General features: G+C 39.4%; 1 protein-coding gene across 2 annotated transcripts in view; it reads right to left on the bottom strand.

The window, feature by feature from the left end:
- Positions 1-15,646, bottom strand: part of SNX13 (sorting nexin 13) — a 122,463-nt gene that overhangs the window by 70,730 nt on the left and 36,087 nt on the right. For both annotated transcript variants that reach the window (XM_019534274.1, XM_019534265.1), the window contains exons 2-3: positions 10,303-10,415; positions 2,897-2,999 (exon numbers count right to left, since the gene is read on the bottom strand). In XM_019534274.1, coding sequence (XP_019389819.1) covers positions 2,897-2,999; positions 10,303-10,415 — 216 coding nt within the window. The remainder of the gene's footprint in view (positions 1-2,896; positions 3,000-10,302; positions 10,416-15,646) is intronic.

Consider the following 15,646-nt stretch of genomic DNA (forward strand, 5'->3'; position numbering starts at 1 on the left):
GCTGTAGTCTCTGCTGGGGCCCAGCCCCATGAGCTACATACAGTAAAATCATGAGGCTTTTGGCTTTGGACTAATATTAGTGCTTTTTGGACCAATTTGCCTATTTAAAAGTATGTTTATGAGTACCTGTGCTAAATCCTGCAGCAGTTTCAAAAGGTAAAATATTTAAGTTATGGATAAACTAAATCTGTAAGTAGCCATAGTAATCTGCCTATATGCAAATTACTTTAGGCATATGTTTTTCAAAGTCAGTGTTTTCAAATTTGTCCCTTCTCTGCGTCTCCAAGTACATGGAAGGAAGAGTCTAACAGGAAAGGGGTTGTGGGTGGGGCAGGGAAGAAGCAAGGTTTACATGTTACCTAATCCCCATGCCTGCCCATTTGTTTTCCCTGCCACAGAAGTGGGAAAGGGGCAAATTCAAGGAAAGCCTCCAAAAATTAGATTCTGTATTTGGAAAAGTTATAACTAATTGGTTATATTTTCCATATATAGAACCTAATTATTAGAGGCCATCTTCTACTCAAGTAAATACAGTAGTTTATTAGGCGTGTAAGTATCTACATGATGATTCACAAGGTACTATTTGAAATCTGATTCCAATTCATTCAAATAGGTAAACATTCTGACCTGTTGTGGTCTTTTGAGTTCTTGGCAACAGAAGAATTGCTCTACTGGTTTTTCCGTAGTTTAAGAAAAATAAGAATCACTGATTTAGTCCAATCAACTAGAAGTAGCAGTAGGATCCTACCAGATTCATGGTGGAAGCGAGCTACACTGTGGCTTGCTTGTTTCATCTTCCAGAGTCCCCTGCACATCTCCTTGTCACTGATTGGTGGAAAGGCCCTGCCTGCTCCTGATTGGCAAGGAAGTGAGAACTGCAGTTTTAAAATTTGGCACTGTGCATCTCCGCCTCACTGGTCAGCAACAAGCAGTGGGGCTGCCAGCACCCCTCGGCCAATCAGTGGCAGGAAGACAAAAACAACAAGTTTAAAAATGCAAGTTTTACTTCTGTCAGAGCAAGGTACAAATGGGTCCCCTCCACCAAATTAGCAGCAGCGGGCATGAGGGAACCTGAAAGATTAAAAAGGAGCCACAGCGCAACCCACTTTTGTCACGTATCTGGTAGGGCCCTATATACGAGCTATCAAGAACCTTCCTTACCTTTGTTGTGCTCTAGGGGAAGGCTGAAAAATTTATATAGGCATCTAGACTTCCAAAAGCAATTGGTTTAAGCCCAGCAAGCCAGAAACACTTAATACTCAACATGCATAGCTATACAGTGGCCACTTAATTTTTCCTTTTTTTAAAGAAATTTGCATTGCAAGCCAGAGCGTTTACAGTAAGAACAATGGATGACAGTAAAATTTCTCATCACAAAAAGAATGATGCGGCTGTGATGGTCCAGAAATTATGCAAGAGGCAAAGATTTCTTAAGATGATATCTTTTATTGGATTAACCAAGTTGTTGAGATAAAGGTCAGACCAGTTTTCAAAGGCAAGGCTAAGGAAGAAAGTCTTGCATTCAAAAGCTTGTCAAAAGCTTTATCCCAACTATATCACTAAGAAATCCTTGCTTCCATCATTACAAAAAGTCAGAAGGCTCATGATACAAGGATTACATAATTATGGAGGGAGTAAAATGATCAGTCAGATTATTGTTTTGTACTTGCATGCAGTCATTGACAAAATGAAGCTCTGTAAAATGCAACAGCTGATTGTCCTGTTGAGCCAAGAAAAACTGAAGAGTATCCAATAATTTGCAAGTATTTGCTGGCTTGACAAATGCTTTCAACAGGATACATCAGTACCTTTTCAACCAACTAATTATCAGAAATATATTCTACTGTTTTTGTATGTGTATACAATGGAAATAAGTACTTGCACTCATACAAGACTTATCATTGGATCTCAAAGCACTTTAAGAAATAGGTCAGTGGTCACCCTATTCTATATATAAAGGAGGGAAGGAGAGAAACCGAGCCATAGAAGAGTAAAGCAATTGGTCCAAGATAAAAATCAGGAAGATAATTCAGGTCTCTCAAATCAGGAGGGCAGGCAGGACTTTCGTACTTTTGTTGTATTTTGAAGCCAGAAAGTAGTAATTATTAAAGCCTCACTACGGAAGATCAAATGCAAGAAGACTACATGGAAATATGAACAGTTCAGACAGAAGAACAAACTATGCCTGCTACCAAAACTTTACGTCTAGCATGAAAAATAAAAAAGTTATCCAGTGATGAAGGGGGTTGAAGGGAGAGACTCAAAACACAAAAATAGATTCTTTCCTTTGGTCTGTTTAACAGAAAAGCAAAGAAGACGATCCTTCAAATCGTTCAACTTTTCTTTTACTGGTTTGAGTAAGACTTGTAGTTTTACAGGCATTTCATATGCATACTTCACCAGTTTAACTAATCATTGTTTTAATAAGGAAGAAATCGGGAGCAATAAATTCCTTAAAATAAGTAATTAGGAAAAGCAGTGCCAGTGATCTTGGGAACAAAGCAGCAACCATCTATTTTCTGTGCTTCTGCAGACTATTCCAGAAATATTAAAATGAAGCAGCACCACTTAGGAAGAAAAAGGAAAAGGCTAAAACAGAAGTTACACAAAGCACACAAAACATGTTCCTTATACATTATCCAGATAGACCATTAGCTTTAAAAATAAAATCACACTTAATGCAATTTTGAAAGCACAGTACAAGAAGTTTGCCTCCCTATACGTTACAGAAGGAAATCCAATTCAAACTAGAAGTAGTCTGCTCATCTTAAGTATGGATTCAACTAAAAACAAAATTTCAAATATTCAAGTGAAAAAATTAGAAAAATTGAAGGTTATAAAGTCTGAAGGTTATGAAGGTTGAAAAATTCAGTAAATTTGTCTTTATACAGCTTACCTTTGAAATCCCAACAGATGTAGAAGGAAGAAAAGAGTGCTCACACTGTTCAAGGTATTTTTCCGAATTTGTTTTTCCAAATAAGAGAGTAACCACAAAACCCCTAAAAGGAGGAAGGGAGGAGAGAAAAAAAAAACAGGAATCATCATCTAACATACATTTTAAAATATTAGGAGTTAAAAAGAAAAAACCCACAAACCACACATTTTGTAATGCTTGCTACTGTTAACTCTTCCAGGACATACCGTGCTTAATGGTATTAGCATACTTTGTAATAGAGGCTGAAATTGTGATCATCTTCTGTGGCAATCAGTACTAATTCCTGTTTTACAGAGATTTCACGGGACATGGGGCAAGAGATCCTTGACTGCAGGATCAAAACTAAAAAGACAGAAATAACAATCTACATATATGCTGAACTCTATAGAGATGAACTCATTAGAAATGGACTCAAAACCCACAAGGGGCACTAGACAAAAAGTGTATACAAGGGAGCAATTTAAGGGAGAAAAATTCAGTGCTACAAGTCTGCAGAACAACAGCCAAGAAAAATAAGAATTTTCAGTGTAAGATGTGGTAGTGTTGGACAGATGTTAATACCTTGAACCACCAGGGCAACATGTGAAGCAAGGTCTATATTCGCTGATATTTTTAGGTGACAGAGGAAGGCCTTGCATTCAAAGCTTGCCTAGCTTTATTGCAACTATGAGGTTGGCCCAATAAAGAAATGTGTCACCCAAAAAATCCTTGCCTATAAAAATTAAATGTTTAAGTTAGTTGCATGTACAAACAGGTAGTTTGTCAGCCAGATGAGAGTAAGAGAAAAATGCAAGTTAAAAAGCTTTTGGATGAGGAAAAAAATGTACAAGCAAGTACTCTTACAAATCCTGTTATTTAAATATGGATAACATGGTAGAGCTTTCTTTGCAGATTTGGTTGGTTTGTTTTGCTTTAAAGTATTTATCAGAAATAATCACTGTAGAAGTGCAAGGCAAGCAGAAAGCAAATGTGAATAGGAGAGCAGAGTAGTTTCATTACTGAGCCACTTTACTTGCAGTAAAAACGAATATGGAAGAATTAGTGTTTTCAAGGTGCAGTGTTAGAAGTGCAAGTCCTTTGTTAGAAAAATCAGATATTTTTTCCTGTTGGACAATACAAAACAACAAAGTTGTTGTTGAAGTACATGAGACTGAAAAAGCAAAGATCAAAGAATTGTAGAAAGTTAGGCCTGAAAGGGATCTCCAGAAGAGATTTAGTCCAACACCCTGCCCGAGTCCAAACCATTCCAAAACAAAGTCCGCAAGAAAAACCAACTGACACCCAAACAAGCCCATCTGCAGGCTCCTATTTCACCATTTTATGTATGTCTATGCAGCAGAAAACAGGGCTTGGCAGAGGTATGCCAAGGACTTTTGCAAGCACTACTTCTAGCATCCTAAGCAATGTGGTTGCAGAGCTTAACAGCCTGGATGCAATACCACAATAAAATTTGTCTGCACTGCTTCCACATGAGGACATGCACATACATGTGGCAACTGTATACAACCAACTAAAATATGACCAACTATCCACAAGCATTCCAGAGACTAAAGTACTTCAAGACTGAACAAAGGCACACAGGACAGAATCTCTAATTATTAAACTCAGTTAGCCAATTACTCTGTCATTCATGATGGGCATTTCAGGGAGTGTTTACATGGCCCTTCAGGGCCAGCCATGTACACAGTCCTGCTGTCTCCTCTAGTGTGGTGGCTCCTTTCCCCCACCCACCTCCTCCCACAGAGCAGCGGGGCTTCCACCCTCCAGGAAGCAGCAGTAGCAGCTTCCTCCACCCAGCCTGACCACCTCTACCTCCTACCACAGAGCAGCGGGGCCTCCCTCCACCTAAGGCTGCGGCAGCTCCCTCCCCGCCCCCTGCCTCCCACAGAGCACCGGGGCTTTCTTCTGCTTGACAATAGCAGCTCACAGCAGCAGTGGTTCCCGCCTGCTCACCTCCCATAGAGCAGCAGGGATTACCTCCACCCAAGGCAGCTGCAATGGCTCCTCCTTCCCCCCAGCATGCCTCCACCTCCTCCTGCAAAGCAGCAGGGCTCCTGCCTCAGGCAGAGTACCCTCAGCAGCCCACATGCAATTGCCGAAAAGCATTACGGGGACGGACACATACACACCCCCGTTTATTATATTAGAATTATTCACCAAAAGTTATGGAGAAAAGGACAATTGGAGCAGTTTCAAAAAATGAGCTGCTATTGGAAGTATGCAACAAGGTCTACATTCTGATAAGTGTGTATCAGCCCCAGCTTGTGCAAGGGTAGTAAGATGGCTCCCACTTTAACTCTGTAACAGTGGGAATGCTGCTGCCTGACTGGAACAACAGTTTCCCCCTCCCCTTTTAAAACTGCTCCAGAAGAAATCTGTCCATACCTTAACTCTAGTCAGTCATACCTGTACAAGGTGGTTGCCAAGCATAAAGATCAGAATTCAGCAATTAAGGATCTTCATTTAATGGTGATGATGCAAAAAGAAGAACGAACTTCACTTGATTTACAGATACCAGGTGGAAGAACATGTAGCAACTAGACCATATCTTTACTTGCCAACTAAGCAAATTTGATATGGAAAACGAGAGAAAGAAGTTTGAACCGTGCAATGCCTCTCCCTCATACTGAGAGTTTTCTAAAATGAAATTAATTCAATCACTAATTATACCAGTTTGTATCATAATGTATTTAAAGAAACCTTTTAGTTCTGTCACAAACTTTAAAATATTAGTTGGACTTCACAGCTTGACTATATAAAATGGACAACTCTCACCAAATGCATATGTGACCAATCTCTAGTCTGCAGGACAAAATATGCAGGTAGCAATTTCAGTTAAACACCAGGGAAGCAAACCAACTCACTTAAAATTGGTATAGCTATAGTCTTCTGCATGACAAACTTTTGTTTTGATCTGTTGGGTAGCCAACAGCTGTCAGATGCTAAAGCAGTCTTCGACCTTAACTTATAGCAGACTGAAGAACCAATCCTATACACTGACCACACAAGGGTAAACTTCTTGACACCTTATCTTTCCACTTTTCTTCCATCAACTACACTTGACCCAAACCAGAAGTCCAAAATATAGGCAAGCCAACTGCAGAATGGACCACAATCTTCCAGAAGCCTCCCTCTCCACCTTCACTATTTTAAGAAAGTTTGGCCCTACACAGCGTACCATAAAGAGAATGTACAAGACTTGTCATTCAATCATGATCTAGAACTTAACCCATTTCTGGGTATTAAACAATTATATGGCTATGCCTCTGGCTACAAGAATCCGACATAAAAACAAAGTCCTGCCCACCCATCTCTGCCTGAAGTGCTGAACAATCAACTGTATGCACACTGAGGTCTCTCTGCAATATATCCGGTATTGGCTACCTCTTCAGCCAAAATTGTGCTTTTGCTAAAATGAGACTAGTGACCTGCAGAGATTACTCCTGTGCAATTAAGCCGAGCCCAGGAAAGCCAGCTTATGAATAAAAATGTATGTAGATAACAAACATGGTTCTTTGGGTAAATACAATATCTTATTAGATCAACTAAAATAGTTGACAAAATTGGTTTAGTAAGAGATATCAGATTTACCCAAAGAACCTTGTCTGCCTACATCCTTAGACCAACATGGCTACAACCAACACCTCTAAAATTATTGTCAAAGGTAGGAAAGGGCATTTTATCAAAGTATTGGTAACTTGTTTTCATTTAATCCAGCAGAGGTCAACCTTTTTAGCAGGCATGCCACAAGTTAGCCCTGCCATCACTTGGCACCATTCTGATGTTCTCCTCTGGCTTCCTGCCCTAATTGCTGCCCCTCTTCTCACTGATCAGCATGCTGCATGCCACACACACAGAGCCTGTACCACTTCTGCTACAGCCTGGACACCTAGTTCAGTCAATAAACTGGTTAATTAAACAACAGTAGGTGCTTAAGAACAGAGGTAGGCTAGCTCCCTATGAACAGCAAGTTCAATACTGCCTACACCGGGGTAGGCAACTTTTTCGGCTGGAGTGCCAAAAAACACCGCAATGTCTACCTCGGAAGGTGCCTGTGCTGCCTCTGTCGCCCCGAGGTGCCCGTGTAGTCGCCGCCAACACGGAGCTGATGCTGGAGCTGTGCAGCCCAGCGCAACTGTTTGCACTCTGCCCACAGCTTCCTGCAGCTGCCCAGAGCCCAGGCTGGCTACAAATAGCTGCGCTAGGCTCATGCCAGGAACAGGGGAGAGGCCAGGGCTGCACTGCCTCTGGCCCTCCCTCACCACCTGCTCTGAGGCACGCCTGCACATGCCAGTACAGAGCTGATGCCAAAGCCCCACACAGCTGTTTGGAGCCTCCCAACTGCAGCTGGCCTCAGCTCTGGGGAGCTGCCGCCAGCCGGGATCCCAGGCTGCTCCCACCAGGCAGCTGGGACACTGCAAGCCCTGCTGGGAGCAGCCCGGGCTCCCTCGCTGGCAGCAGCTACCTGGAGCCAAGGCTGGCCTTGCGTGCCACATTTGGCACGCATGCCAGGGGTTGCCTACGCCTGACCTACACAATAGTACTTACCTACTTAAGTCAATACTCTCAGCTTCTCATCAATAGGAAGTAGCCACTTGCTTAAAATTCAAAAAAAAAAAGCTACTCATTAACCCACAATAAAAGCTTTGTCCCAATACCTGCTGACACTGCACTATATAAAGAAATTATGCTCATTTTATCATAGAAAGGACCAGAGGGCTACACTGCTACTGCATAACTAGCTTTTCAAGAAAAAGAAAGTTTAAAAAATAAAGGGAAGATGGAAGATAAGTCTACAGAATTTGAGGAATTCTCCTCTTAAACCAGAGGATGATAAATGTCAAATCAACACTATTTGAGATCAAAAGATGTCGAGCTTTAACATTATTCTCAATTTAGTAAATCAAAAGCATCTATGTAAGCAAACAGTTTCATTTATTTGACTACTTGGTTTCCAAGTAAAAAACTGTAAGAATTGCAAGTTAAGTGCAACTGGGCTAGAAAACATTTTTTGCCATTACAAAGTATCAGATGATTTTAATCCAAAAACGTTACTTAAAAATCAGCCATATTGTTCAAAGCCTATTCTCCATGGCAACAGAACTAAAAGATAAACATCTAGTGAACAGCCATCATTCTGATTAACTGTTTTCTTGAATCATATTGAAATGAGTACACAGAAGGGGGGTGGGGAAGAGGGGTATGATGAGGCCTAGAACTCACATCTAGGGATTATATCAATATTTGAATCCAAGCAAAGAGTACTTCCCATAAGTTGAAGCTTTGTTTTTTAGCTGACTCATGAACAAAACTTCAGTCTTTTTGCCTCCTGCTTATAGTAGAAAATACCAAACTCCAAGGGGGGAGGGAGGGGGATACAATTAAGTTTCTAGGCCCCTCTATTAAAAAAAAAGGGGGAGTTGAGGGGAAATAAAAGTCAAAAGAAAGCTACTTGTGTCTGGTGTATTTTCAAGAAGCAGCAAAAACAATGGGTCAAAGAAACAGATAAGAACGCAGTTGGAAGATACTGTGCAGCTGGAACATTATACTTAACTACATAAAATTAAGACACGAAAGATATACTTGTATTCAAAGGCTACACATTAAAGCAGTGTCAAAATGATCACTAATTTCTAAAAAATCAGCCTTAAAAGAAAGTATGAAAGGAAAATACGGCTTCAGCTTACATACAAGCATAGATATTCTAATGAATAAATACTATAAGATGTAGAGGTGTACAGATATTAAAAACAGTTTATACTGGATCAGCACTGAAAAAAAAGGAAAATTGTCATTGGTCAACCAATCTGCTCTTTCACTGATGTAACCAATTATGTGACCCATAAATACTGCATGAATGTGCACAGCCAGAAATGCAGCCTGGCAGCTTAGAGACCCGTGTCTGACCTGTACGCCTATAGGGATGGGGGGAGGGGCCACCCACAGCTCCATCCCTCACCCCACGCCAGCAGGGTGGCACCTGCCCCTGCCACAGCCCCACTCTCCATGAGGGCCTCTATCTGCCTCTCCACACACACAACCCTCCCCACCTGCAACAGACTTACCAGCCAGACACTGCTCTCCAAGCTGCGGGTTTACTGATCTGATGGCCAGTATGCATCGGCTGATATGGCTGGTTAATGAATGGCCATCAGTATCAGCCAAAAAAGAGGAGTTTAGCAATGCACCCCTAATAAAATGCCAAAAACCGGCATAAGGCAGATATGCATCCAAAACCTTTACTATTGTTTTCTCCAGGGTAATAAAAGAAGTTTGGTACACAAAGATCTCCTAAAAGGAGACAAATCCAAACATCTAACTTACACACATGCATCTTGGACTTCTGCATCATTTATGCATGCTTTTTGTATCAGACAAATACATACACTCATAAATGTGGAAAAGATTAATGTAACAAATTAATTCATGAAGAATAGTATAGAGTCTCCAAATATCACCCAAACTTGTGCATATTAAACCATCACAAGTCATAAAGTACATTTCAGGACTGAGACAATGCCTGTAAATATCAGGAAATATATGGTCTGAAGGATGTCTGACTGCCTGCCTAACACATACTGATATGAATTCAGCCACAAGGAGGCTAGATGACTGCTCAAGATGCAACAGCTCTGCTGTATACAATACTGATTAAACAAAGCAAAAACACTGCAGCCTAGAGATACCAGAGCTAGCTAGCTTTAAACCAACTAGCTCAGACATCATGAGCAGGTACACCACAGATTAGTTTACACTGTCAAAAATAGTCACTGCTGTGCAGTGTAGCTGCTTATCTTATTATGGAGGCATGTGGCATGTTAAAAGACAAAAACACAAACAAAAAAACCACATGAACAAAAAAATATAGTAATCACTTTCTCTCCTTGTCTCTGAGCTGACAGCACCTGGTTGCAAGTGGTAGCTGGCATTCTACTTCGGTAGTTACTTAATGTCCATATTTTTATTTTATACATACACAAAAAAATTAGGTTGTGACAGAGGGAAGCGGTATCTAATACACAATTAACAGGCATTTTACTCTGAAATGGAAGTAGACAGAAGTGCAACTATCCTCTGGGTACCTGGCTAGAAGAATTGGTACAGTAATTTAAGGTAATAATCAACTGACGGTAAAGCCAGTTATTGTACGCATGTGCATCTTCTGCTTACTACTAAAAAGCTGAGAAAGAAGACATGGTATGTCAGGAGTCAGAATGTGATTACTGCTCAAACTCGGGAAGTGCTATAAATCGGTGCTTGAGTAATTTTGTAGTAGTAGCTTTGGGTAGGTTGTGCTTAAGTGTTTTATATGCATGGTAAATTAAACATAACACCCCCCACCACCACCACCAATAGTGCATACTTACCCACCCACAAAGCACAGGATATAAAATGCGAAGTAAAATATAGCAAAGGGTCCAAATGTGCATAGAAAAAGCACAACACTAAGGCTTCCCCATCCCCATATGGAAAGACTGGTCTGAAAGAAAAACAGAACAAAAATAATTAGCATAATATTCACATATTTCAAGTATATAAATGTGTTGAATTTATGTGATTCTAAAAGTGTTTTAGATTTTTTCATTAATTACTACTCTTTCCATTTAATGTCCTAGAATATTAGGTTTGGAAGGGACCTCAGGAAGTCATCTAGTCCAACCCCCACTCAAAGCAGGACCAGTGGAAGTGTTCTAAATTGGCTGTTAAAAAAGAGAAAAAAAATGCTCAACTCTGCGATTTTGATTACTGAATTTTGTCTGCTACTAGTCTAATTGATATAAGCTAAAAACTTGATTACGATGATTTCAGCCATCTAGTTCCTTCCCCTCCTCATCACCCCCCCAATGCACACACTGCATACTGTTTCACCACATTTTGTTCTTAGTCAGTTCTTTTCCCATTGTTTAAAAATTTACATATTTGTTTTATAAAACTTTATACTACTCCCTCCTCTGCTACAGATTTTGTACTTCTTGATATGCCCTCTCCTGGAGTAAGGGAGTATATCGTTATGTCATGCCATAATTATCCTTTCATTTGTGCCCTAGCTTACACAGCTACACAGTGCTGCCCTTCAGTTTAGAACAAAGCATGATGAACCTTCTCCCACTAAAGGTACCAAATTGCTCGTCAGTTGTATGTAGCGTTTTAAGCAGAGGAATTAAAAAAGGAAAAAAAATTAAGTTAACTAGGCAGTTTTTATGCGACAGAAAGGAGATAACTTAATTTGAAAGCCGCATCCAGACATGAGGCAATTATGAACAGTTAAACTATTCATACTAAACAGTTATTTGTTTTAGTATCAGATTCACGGATGTCAGAAGACAGAAATAGTATATCTGGCATAGAAAAGAAAGATTTAAACATGGAATAGTCATCCCTGGAAATTGTTTTTAAATGTACAAATCATAACCCATGTACATTTTTAGTTAAAAACCAAGACCATAATATTTTTGCAGTACAGTTAGTATTCCAGGCGTCTGGTGAGCACTACGTTTGTGTAAAGCACATTGCAAATTGTAGTCACTATGGCAACAGCACCTAGCAATTTTTCTTTTATCATTCAAAATAGCTTTATAAAAATCTAACACTTAATTGCATGCTATCAACCAGGGACACTTACACCCTGTTTTGTCCATTCATCTGGAAGTTCAAGCCATATAACACATTAGTTTTAACACGAGGCTGTATTGTTAAACTGATTTGTGCCGCAACATGAAAAGCGTGTAAAAAATGTAATACAAATAAGTGATATTTAAATATCCATTAAAATTTGGGTACACCTGACTTAATTCCCCCCAAGATGAAAATTTCTTGTACTAAAGCAAGAAAAATCAATGATTTGTACGAGCATTTTTCCCCTCCCAAAAAAGTGTGTTAAGCAAGCCTCGGCAGGCATTTGTTCCTTTGAATATTTATAGATTAACCTGACTAATATTTTATAAAACCAAGGCTGACTGTAGTTAGTATTCACACATTAGTGAATTTATACTGGACAATGCTGAGGCAAGGATGTACATTCTTCATTTTTAGGAGAAACAACTTAAAGATATACAAAAAGCTGAGAAAAGGACCAAGACCCAAGTTACATTTTAAAATAACTGCAAGGTGATCTTTCTATGTGCTATGGCAGACTTGCTGATGTATTAAACACCAAGTAATATAATACTTGTTGGTCTGAAAAAAATTAAAGTTAAACAAAAAATTTTACAAACCAATGCCGAAACATGGAGTAAGGTTTAGTTTTCTTAAGTTTTGCAATACTAATCCGCCTCCCTTGTCAAAACACTTTCATTTCAGAAAGCACAGTGTAAATAGCACAAAATATGAACAAGGACAAAAACCCGGCATACACAAGCACATGACCAATTAGCATAAATACAAAGTTCTACAGCATTAAATATTCATTTTAGAGCATAATATATCGTGAACACTTAAGTAATAAAGCGCAAGGTCAATATGAAACTGGGAGGGATGGCTGGGAAGGGGGACGACACAAAAACCCACACACAACAACTCTTAATGCCTATTCAAATATATACCAGAAATACTGTCAGCACAGGGTAAGGCGTACTTTAAACATTCATAAGGTTATGTAAGTTATGTAAAGCATCTTCCCAAAATTCAGTGAATAAACCTTCATTTTTGCATTCTGAAAGTTTCATCCTGAACAGAAAGATTTCTTTTGACCATAGTGATAACTAAAACGTTTTACATCGCAACTTCAAGCCCTCAATATAAATTAAGACAATCAAACTGGGAGTGGTATTTGGATCAAATTATTTTATAGTGGCCCTGGCTTTTTGTAAAAAAAGCTAGGGTGCAGTATCAAGGTAACTTTACTTCAGTACGGATGAGATTGAACCGTATTACAAAAAAGCATTTTTTTTTAGGTCTGGTCACATGAGCCCCTAACATACATAAACAAAATCAAATTAATGCAAAAACCACCACAACACACACACACGGAAAGCCTCAAACATCTTCCAACACTAATTTCTCAGTTTATACCAAGTCTTGAGTCTAATTTACCACTTGCTACATGTGATTACTAGTATATCACTTCAGACTCTTCCACACAAGTAGTTGCATGGAAGAATAATATTCAGAAAATAAATAATGTTCTTTATGTGATTTGATACTTTGAAAACTAAAAAGCAATCCAATAACTTCGTCGTCAGCCAGCTTTCCACAGAAAATAAGGAAAGATTAACGCAATTCTTATGATGGAGCCATTAGATTTTTCTATTAGCAGAAACATGTTTCTAATTTAGGTATCTTTTATTAGACCAACTGAGTAGTTGGAAAATTCTCAGCAAGCTTTCGGGTGCAATCACCGATCTTCAGGCATAGGGGTGATTGTGCCCAAAAGCTTGCTAAGAACCTCTCCCAAATACTCAGTTGGTCTAATAAAAGATAATCACATCTACTCAAAGAACCTCGCCTGCTTATGTCCTTAGACCAACATGGCTACAACCAAAAACCCAGTAATTTAGGTATGAAAGAAACCTGGGGGTCTTGATAGACCATACAATGAACATGAGCCACAAGTGCAATGCCATAACTGGCAAAGCAAACAAAACACTGGCAAGCATCTACCAACGCATCTCAAACAAAACTAAGGATGTCATCCTCCCACTTTACTGAGCCTTGGTGAGGCTACAGCTGGAGTATTGTGTCCAGTTCTGGGCATACTTCAGGAAGGATGTGGAGAAGCTTCAAGGAGTCCAAAAGGGCAACATGTATGGTTAGAGGTATGGGGAGAAGCCCATACAATGAGAGACATGGGTCTGTTCAGCCTGCAGAACAGAAGACTCAGAGAGGACTTGGTGGCAGCCTATCAATATATAAAGGGCGCACATCAGGGATTGGGAGAATGTCTGTTCACCAGGGCTCCCCAGGGGAAGACTAGGACTAACTGTCATGAACTGCTAGGATACCACCTTAGATTAGAAATAAGGAAAAACTTTGCAACTCAAGTGTTCAGGATCTGGAATAGACTCACCCCAGAAATGATACAATCACCTATTCTGGATATATCTTCAAAAAACACCTGGATGCTCACGTTGCTGGGGTCATTTGATCCCAGCAGTCTTTCCTGCCCAAGTGCAGGGGGGCTGGACCTGATGATCTAAAGAGGTCCCTTCCAGCCCCTAACATCTATGAAACTATCTATGAAATTCAGAAAAATTACTTTTTAAACAAAATTTATTTAGAACTCCGTAGATCTGGCATAACTTGACAATTACACAGATAAGTATGGCTTTTTTCTTTCTTTCTGAAAGGGGTAAAAATATTTAGTTCCCAGGGAAGACTGCTGCTTGAATGGGCATCTTCATATCTAACAAGCTTTTAATAAGTGTGAAATCCTTTTCTTCATAATAAGTTCAGAATGAAGTTATGCTTTCCTATTAAAATTTCATCATCAAGACTAGTTTCTGAACAGGCATACAAGGAAGCTATCCTTGCTTTCTCTGGGGCTCAAAATGGTGATGAAATATACAACTGAACTCATTACTTAGGGGAAAATATTTTATAGCTTATATAGATAAAAGTCTATTAAAGTGCATTACCTTACAAATGCTAACAGATATTTATGCTGGGTGGCATTTAAAAAAAGATAACCCCATCCCACACTGTAAGTGCATGCGTAACATCACATGGCCTGTTATATTAACCTTTTATTGAATTCAAACATCATTCCAGTCGTATGCATCTGAGAATAATGTTTACATTCCGAAAATAAAAAAGTGGTTCAAACACCATTTATGCAAACTTTCTTAGAAGACACAAGATAAACTTCGCGCACTCGTTTTGTTAATTTAGCATATGGGTGCAAAGTCCAATCTCATTAAACATTTTAATAGGATTTCTTAAGACTAAAAACTAACTGAAAAGACTATACAGTTCTCATTATTTGGTACTGATGTATTAAAATGGAGCAGAGATGTTTACCCAAATTCCTCCAAATTTTATGAAATGGAGCATAGTCTTGTGGATTTCTAGCTATTCAAAGAAACTAGTCATTAGAAGGGTATGATTTAGGGTTCTCATAAAAGGACTGCCTCACAACATTGTTTTAAATAGCTGTAGCACTGACTTACAACAACACAAAACCTTAAGATCTTCATTTATAATTTTTTTTAAAAGAAAAACAAATCAGCTACTAAAAATTAAGTGGTAAGATCCAAAACACCATACACCAGACTGAAGTAACATTAAGGCTACAGACAGAAGTTGCACATAAACTGGTTTAAGTGATCAGAAACAGGTTTAAATGTGTAACAGAAGGGAAGCTCCATGCACATAAACCAGCGTCAAAATGGCTGAAGTTGGTTTAAGATACTACATTCAACCAAGTCTATCTGACTTAACTGATCCAAGTCAAATCAGTTCATGATACTTCTGTCCCAGACCCTTCCTGGTTCAAGTTAAATCAATCACAGTCCTTCAGCAGGGACTATTTTCTTCCTCTTCCAGCTGCCCCCGAGGTCTCTGGCATTTGCAGTCCAGATCCACAGCAGGACTGTGGGGTTGATCATCACTTCCTCTTCCTGCTTCCAGGTACTTCTGGGATTTGTAGTCCATGATCACAGCCAGAAGGACTCCACAGGGTTGTTCCCTTCTGTTCAATACATGCTCACTTCAGAGAAAGGACTATTCTTCAAGTTTTTATTAATTCAATGCCACTACCTTTTTCCCCACCCACCC

Source organism: Crocodylus porosus, unplaced genomic scaffold (assembly GCF_001723895.1).
Source record: "Crocodylus porosus isolate Cpor-Errol unplaced genomic scaffold, CroPor_comp1, whole genome shotgun sequence".
NCBI lineage: Eukaryota > Metazoa > Chordata > Crocodylia > Crocodylidae > Crocodylus > Crocodylus porosus.